Source organism: Pleuronectes platessa, chromosome 10 (assembly GCF_947347685.1).
Source record: "Pleuronectes platessa chromosome 10, fPlePla1.1, whole genome shotgun sequence".
Classification (NCBI taxonomy): Eukaryota; Metazoa; Chordata; class Actinopteri; order Pleuronectiformes; family Pleuronectidae; genus Pleuronectes; species Pleuronectes platessa.
Window position 1 is genome coordinate 18,964,204 of NC_070635.1, and position 7,313 is coordinate 18,971,516.

A 7,313-nucleotide genomic window follows, 5' to 3' on the forward strand; every position below is an offset into this window, starting at 1 on the left:
AAATATATTTAACTGTCAAGGAGCGCTCCTTTCACCTGAGAGGATTGAGAGAGATCATGAAACTACCTTACCTTATTCATATTTTATTACATAATAGGAATCACTTAAAAAGATTCATTTTTAACATCGGCTGGGCCGAAGTATGCCGTCAGAACATTTATATTCAGTTAAAATGCCTCAGCTTTGACTCTTGTGCATTACCATTCTATAAGTTTACAGACATCTAGTTGTTGGTTCCTTAAACAACTATTCCCACACCTTTTGGTACAATATCAAATGCTTTTCCATTGTTGGGGATATTGCAATGTTGTGTGAAATAATTGATCAGTAGGTAAAATGGAGAGAGACTTAAAAAGCAAGAGAAGCAATTACTTAAAAAATAATTGCTAATTCAAGGTGTCTGTGTGTTAAGACAAAACAAAAATCGGACACATTATGTACCAATTGTTTTTATCGTTTTACATTGTTCCTTAAATATGCCAATAAAAAGATCCCACCCTTTAAACATTCATGAATCTGAGTCCTTCAAATCTCCATGATAAATCCAGAAATGATTAAGAATAATCGATACAAATCAAAGTGAGTAAAATTCCACATTCTTTCCAGGGTTGATTCCACTTGGCTAACAGATCTGAGAGGAACAACCTTGAACAAGAGTTGAGGGTTGTCAGGGCGCCATAAAAAGCTCTTCAGTCATCGCCGTGCCTCAGCTGCGAGTTGGAGTTCAGCATTGAGGTGGATGCTGGACTGAGGACTGCTGTTGACAGTGGCAGAGTCAGCCATATGAAGATGTGTCCATGCTCCACCAACCTTTGGATTTTAAATGTATTTACATAAATCCTGGAAAGAGATACTGTAGGAGGAGGATGACTCCCACAACCATCAAGCCACAGCAGAGCAGCACCAGCCAGATAGGAAAGGTCCCTGAAGGAGAACACAGAGGGACAAAAGATGGGTTGAGAGGGGCTGAGGGTAACATCATGTGGTCTTAGTGGGTTCACTCAGTGATGATGGAGGACTTACTTCGGTTGGGGACAGCATGTACTTGACAGCGGCTGTCCACAGCTACACTCAGCATGGCCGTTTCGTTATTCCCTATGATATTTTTGCCTTTCAGGGAGTCGGGCAGGAAGGCCAGGCCGGTCACAACGATGCCATGGGACTCCTGCACATAATACAGCTTCTACACAAACAGAAATAAGAACAGGTTACCATCATACGACAGGGCAACTTGGTCAGTGGAAGCACTTGTTAGTACGAGATGGGTGTCTATGCAGTGTTTACCTGAAGGGAGAAAGCAATGTAGATTGCTACTGATCCTGTTACAGTTCCAAGGCCAAGGAATGTTCCAGAGTCGCTGTCAAAAACAAGCCACAAAACAGTTTATTCTGAACAGTCTGATTAATGTTTCCAAGTAAAACAGAACAGTATACATGTGACCACTGTTACTCTCTGTAACTGCGAGCCACACACTTTTATAGCTTTGACGGATGGATGTCTCTGGGCCATCCCTAGCTCAAGCATTGACAGAGGCAAACGCTCCAAGGTCCGGATAATGATACCAGACACATAATCCGGGAGTCCACTATATATCCAATAATGAAAAACCGAATAAAGTTGGAAAACTCTCCGATAACGGAGTGAGGTGTTTCCAATCACTTTCTTGCTTAGACACTTCAAGAAGGATTCAAGACAGTCATCCACTGTGGTAATATGAGGGGGCGTACTCCAAGCACAGGTCGACCTGTCAATCATTGACAGACGTGGTGTCATTGGAGCCACCATAGCTGGTCACTGAGGCAGTTCCCACAGCGCAGCACCTCACTGTGTTACCAGGAATTATGTTAGGGGCCCGCATGATATTAATTTATAAAAAGTGGGATAGGAAAAACCACAGCTTTGCCCCCCCTCCCATATTGAATAATCCAAACATTTGGTCTACTTGCTGCATTGCTCATGATTAACATTAACAATCCAACAGTTACCTGACAGCCAGACATGAGATGACTTCATTGCCACAGGGAGCCGTCATCATCGGCAGGAAGCTCTTGCCGTCCCACTTGGTGAGGTAGCAGGGAGGTGGTCTTCTGTCTCTTTTATGGGGGATCTGCACTGTGTAAAGCCTCAGGGCCTCTTTCTGGTCCTCTACCTTTCCAAACCTGAAAACCACAAGAAACATGACTCTGTGTAGTCACACCATCCACATGGCTATGATGAGGTGAAGAGCTCTTGACAGAAGGAGATACCTGCAAGCCATATATCGATAAGTCTTCTCAGCCATTTGAGGAAGGGTTTCATGCCATTTCAGATTCATCGCCAATTGGTTGCCGCTCCATACACTGCAGGCAAAGTCCCTGCCAACAGTCACCAGGTGCTGCATGAGAATACAACACAACTTATGAGCTATTACTTATCAATCAATACATTGTCATTTTTTCAGAGTCTAAAATAAATTTCCACACCTAAAGCTGTCAGTACTTCACCTTTTTCCCAGGACTCATATCCAAGTCTTCTATCTCCCCTTCGTGTGCTTTGAAGTCAAACTTCTTCTTCAGTGATGGAAACTGTAACAGAGTCAAGACCAATGTATAAAGCTCCAGTCAACAACACAGAGTCAATGCATTTCTGTCGGTTGTGGGAGAGGGATCCCTCACATGTGGCTCTCTGTGAAGTCTCTATGTTTTTTCCTCACTCTTTTTAAGGGCTGAGGATGTTGCACCTTTTTAGGCCCAATGAGACTTATTGGGATTTGCGAATATAGGCTGAACAATTGAATTGATAAATTGAACAAATCATACTTTACAATGTAAACATTATAAGAATGATGTTTTTTGATAACACTTTGTTCAGCAGTTACATAACTTCTATCTAAAATCACATAACAGCAGTTTGACAGCACAGTCCAACAAACTCAACCTCAATTAATGATACACTGATAACTCCCAGTATAGTATGTTCAGCCAGTGTGGCAGGTCAGTCGGAGTGCTTACCTCCCAGACTCGTATGTGCCCGTCTGTGCCTCCTGTCAGCAGGAGGCTCAGGTCAGAGCTGAAGCTGACCACCTTCTGGAGCGGGTCCTGAGGGTTCAGGTCGGACTGGACTTCAGCCAAACCAGTCACAGAGATTTGAGCGGTCTCATCCTTCATATCAGACGTTTCTCCAGAAGCTGCGGCTCCATCCTTTCCACCTTTGTCTCCTTTCCCAGCTCGCCGCCTGGCGCTACCCTGCTGCCCACTGTTCCCTGCTGCACAGACAAGACAAACTTACTGGTGTTGTGAAATAAGACACACGTTATATTACCTAACTTTTCTTATACCCATGCTTTGAATCTCTGCACATATGTTGTTCAACAAATTGTTGCAACACTTTGTGGCTAGGTGAAGCTCTTTAAGGCCACATTTTAGTCAGACTGAAAGCCACTGAACTTGGATGTAAATTAAGTTTACAGAAAATTATGCATGATACTGACATTTTGTGAAGTTCTGATAAACAATCATTTCTATTGTACAGTTACAGATACTCATCATACTTTATTTTAGCTTACATCCTATTAAGGAAGGTGTTATAGAGTAACTGTAACATTTAGTACGGAAGCAGTAGAAGACTAAACACAGCTTCATTGGTGCATATCCTCTGTTGGACTGACCAGTGCCTGCACATTAAGAAAGGGATGAAACACACATATAAACCCTTAAAATGAGCCTGCCATATTTCATTAAGTGAATGGGCTAATATATGCAGCCCATTTTTTTGAATGACAGCAGGTATGTGTCAGACTGCAGCAGAGAGCCTCACCATCTTTGGCAGCAGCTTTGCCTCCTTCGGTCTTTGCGCAGTGTTGAAACCTCATCAGGCAGCAGGTCCCATCCTGTCCTGCAGCAATCACACCATCCCCTACGGCCATGTTCATGGTGGCTCGTGTGTCGGTGTCATGAGAGTGAAGGAGGCTGGCACTGTACCGGTGTTCTCCGACCAGCTCCAGATCGAGAAATTGCTGAAATATACAGTCGTGAGTCAGATACTGAACCGGTTTATACACTCAACATGTCTGGGATCCAAATTTCTACATATATGCGGACTGAGCCTGATCACAACCTTTAAGTGTTACTTGTGCAATAAACATACAGTTTATGATCATATCGTTTTATGTTCTGCTGTTTGTTCAACAAACCACTGCTTCAGAAAGCAAATGATAAAGACAGAATTTGTTCAAAGAAGCATAATTTCATAAGCTTTTGAAATCTAAATCATAACTTTGTGTTGAGAAAAATTATCAAAACTTAATGAAGTAAAGTCATAACCATATCTGTGAGCTAGACAGAACATGGCCATCCTCTTGTCCACAGTGTGTTACGGTTCAATCTACTTTAATCTACTCAACGTGAGGAGAGATAGTCCACTAGTCAACAGCAGTTTTGTTCTCTCGGATGCGCAAGAAAAAAAAAAAAAAGCTTCATCCGGTGACCAAAAATACTTTGGCAGCAACATCCAAGTGACTCATCCAACCAAAGTCTAGATTGTTGGAAACACTTAAATAAAACAAACTACAAACAAACACACAATGTGTTTACAACTTGGTGAAGTGGTTTTCTGCGTGTTTATGTGTGTTTTTAAGTCGCACTGTGTTGCATTATTATTAAAAGTTGAGACACAAAAACAGTTGATGCTGTGTACTTACCACCGCATTCTTTATGCCCGTTTTGGAGGCACCTCCTCCTCCTGCTGTGATCACCAGCCCGGTTTTGGGGTCAACTTTAATGGAGTATAAGGGAAAAGGGGCTCTGTACACATCTGGGACCCTCTTCTTCCCCATGCTTTCTGTGAAAGTCTCGCTCACTTCTTCATAAAGCGGCTGTATTCAACCCCACCTGTAGAAAACAGAGAGTTTATATCTGACATCGATCTGCTGGATTTGCAAAGAGGAGACTTCTCCCCTCAAACAGCTTTGTATATCCTGTAACTGGAAATATCACACTATGAAGTACTCCACATATTGACATGAGTGTAATGAAGGACTGGTATAAATGCTTTCATACACATTTCATATCCAGTGGCCTGTCATTATTAATTCCCCCAGTCTTAGCTAAGGGAAATAGAAATATCAAATGCAAACAACGGACATCTGTCTTCAATTAACATTTTACCACCAGAGCTAATCCCTGTTAAGCTGACAAAATATAATAATAATCAATTCCTTTTTTCGAGAAAAATTATCAGGTACTACTCGAACATGTTTCCAGCACTTTCAAAGTCAAGATCTGCTGCTTTTCTATGTTATATATACACAGGGTTGGGAATGTGGGTCACATTTATTACAAGTGCTACATTGGGTTGTGGCAAATAGTGATGGAATCTTATTTATAACCAATAATATAAAATCAGCAATACAAATAAATGAACATGAGCATCTTGAGTCAGTGGCGTGGCTTCACAGGTCACCACTGTTCAACTTCCTGCAGATATGCTGCATCAACAGATCCTGCTGTGTTAGAAAATCTATTAATCTATTAGCTTGTTTTTCAGTTTCACTATTATCATCATTATGACAATACCAGACCGGAAAGTGCAGCATCACTGTCACAATCTAATCTAATCAGATCTTGTTTACTACTCATAGAGAAGTTAGATGTTCTCGAACAGAAACTGCTGCTCATACTTAGGTAAGAGTGAATTGGGGCCAGAGGTAATATTGGTATAATGGATGTGTGTGTTTTTGACGGCAAGTCCAGTTCTTTGCAATGTACAGCTCACCCCTCAAACTTCTATATGAGACAGTCTCAAATCGATAAACAGAGCATTCTTGCAGGTGGGACACGACTGCAGTTTTGCACTGACTTGTTTGTGTACGTCATGCTACTGAAACTGAGGTTCTATCCCCTGCACTACGGCCATAATATTCTACAACCATCTACGTTACAAATACAGCTGTACATTCCAGCATGAAGCTACAAAGGCCTTTCTTTGATGGGATCTTATGAGCGGCCGTGTTCTCAGAGGAGGTGGCCAGACGGATCTCCTCAGGGAGAATGTTTCACAGAGTGGGAGCCCGGCCAGAAGAGGCCTGGTCTCCTCTGGTCCTCAGGTTCTGACCGGGCACTTATGGCTACCTTGTTACTTGTATTGAAAGGTGCTATACAATTAAAATGATTATTATATGATGTCAAAAGACCCGAAATGTAGTTAGGTGCAAGGACAGAATGGGCCTTAAAATCAATTCTGAAATGTACTGGCAGGTAATGTCAGATTAACATGCTCTATTCTGGTAGATTTAATGGAGCCTTGGACGAGCTGGGATCTGTGTGGACTCTGTTGTCTCAGGCTCAGGCAGGTGAAGAAACACTTGCAACGATCCAAACGAGAGGAAACGAAGCCATGAATGACAACCTGCAGCTTTCTTCTGGATCGAAACGTGCTGCTCTGTGACAGCTTCCCGAGCTGCAGAGAACACGAGTGGACCCCTGTGTTGACATGATTAATGAAGGGGAACAGAGAGTTCAGTTTAACCAGCACAGACCGTGGCACCAGCGTCTGGAGCCTCCCGGATGTCAGGGCGACGAGAGCGGTGGATAATCCGGTCTGTCCTCCCTCTTCTCCTCCACCACCACGGAAGCTTATCCGCAGAAAGGAGAGAAAATGATATTGTGTGAACCTGAGAAGCTGAACTAGCCGATGTGTCTCTGTTAATCAGATGGGTACAGTAGCAGTTAGCATAGCTAGCTTTAAAGCCGGCTCGGCTGCTGCTATTGGTTTGTTCAGAGGCCCCCTACCTGTGCAGCAGCTCGGGTTAGTCGCTCAGGTAAGTGCAGAGAGTTGCCGATGAGAAAGTCTTGTGGTGACGAGGAAGCGCTAAAGGCTAACGGCTAAACGTAGCCGAGCAGGTGTTCCAGTTTATCTGGTGATCAAGGCAACTGGTCTGTTGCAGACTCGGTAGCAGATTCGTCATTTTTCACAAAGCGCCTGTGTGTGACGTGCGGTGATCTACTGAAGGTCTCGTTGAAATAAACATAAAACAAAAAACCCTCACGAGTGAATGGAATGTGTCCGTGTCCGCAAAATTTAAATCATATGGGTAAAAAGATATATATAGTACAAATAACTTGAACAGGACCTGAATGAAGCGTTTTTTACTTTGTCATCTTTATCCAGTGTTCGTTTGTCTGGTCGCAAACTTTTCAGACTTTTTAACATTTTAATAAAGATAGATAGATAGATGGATACTTTATTAATCCCGTGGGAAATGTAGGTCATCCAGTAGCTTATACACTTAACCGACATACATACATAAAACACATATACATAGGTAGAACATTGCA

General features: G+C 42.6%; 1 protein-coding gene across 2 annotated transcripts; it reads right to left on the reverse strand.

The window, feature by feature from the left end:
• Nucleotides 1-433: 433 nt before the first annotated feature.
• Nucleotides 434-6,924, reverse strand: preb (prolactin regulatory element binding). Of its 2 annotated transcripts, none has more exons than XM_053433149.1 (11): nt 6,768-6,924; nt 6,515-6,610; nt 4,679-4,868; nt 3,796-3,994; nt 2,991-3,241; nt 2,484-2,564; nt 2,247-2,374; nt 1,986-2,159; nt 1,285-1,357; nt 1,024-1,183; nt 434-924 (listed from the first exon to the last, which is right to left on the reverse strand). In XM_053433149.1, exons 3-11 carry the CDS (start codon nt 4,811-4,813, stop codon nt 830-832), a joined length of 1,296 nt encoding a protein of 431 aa, XP_053289124.1. In that variant the 5' UTR covers nt 4,814-4,868; nt 6,515-6,610; nt 6,768-6,924; the 3' UTR covers nt 434-829. The 2 variants fall into 2 exon arrangements, with proteins under 2 accessions (XP_053289124.1, XP_053289123.1); XM_053433148.1 differs by having other exon boundaries at nt 2,991-3,244.
• Nucleotides 6,925-7,313: the final 389 nt, after the last annotated feature.

What these genes read in the sequence shown, in the direction of transcription:
- preb (XM_053433148.1), bottom strand. Translation starts at nt 4,813, where the DNA reads ATGGGGAAGAAGAGGGTCCCAGATGTGTACAGAGCCCCTTTTCCCTTA. An exon ending in CAAAGCTGCTGCCAAAGATG is followed by an intron (nt 3,245 to 3,795) that starts GTGAGGCTCTCT and finishes TTGTCTGTGCAG; the next exon opens with CAGGGAACAGTGGGCAGCAG. An exon ending in GGCACATACGAGTCTGGGAG is followed by an intron (nt 2,565 to 2,990) that starts GTAAGCACTCCG and finishes ACTCTGTTACAG; the next exon opens with TTTCCATCACTGAAGAAGAA.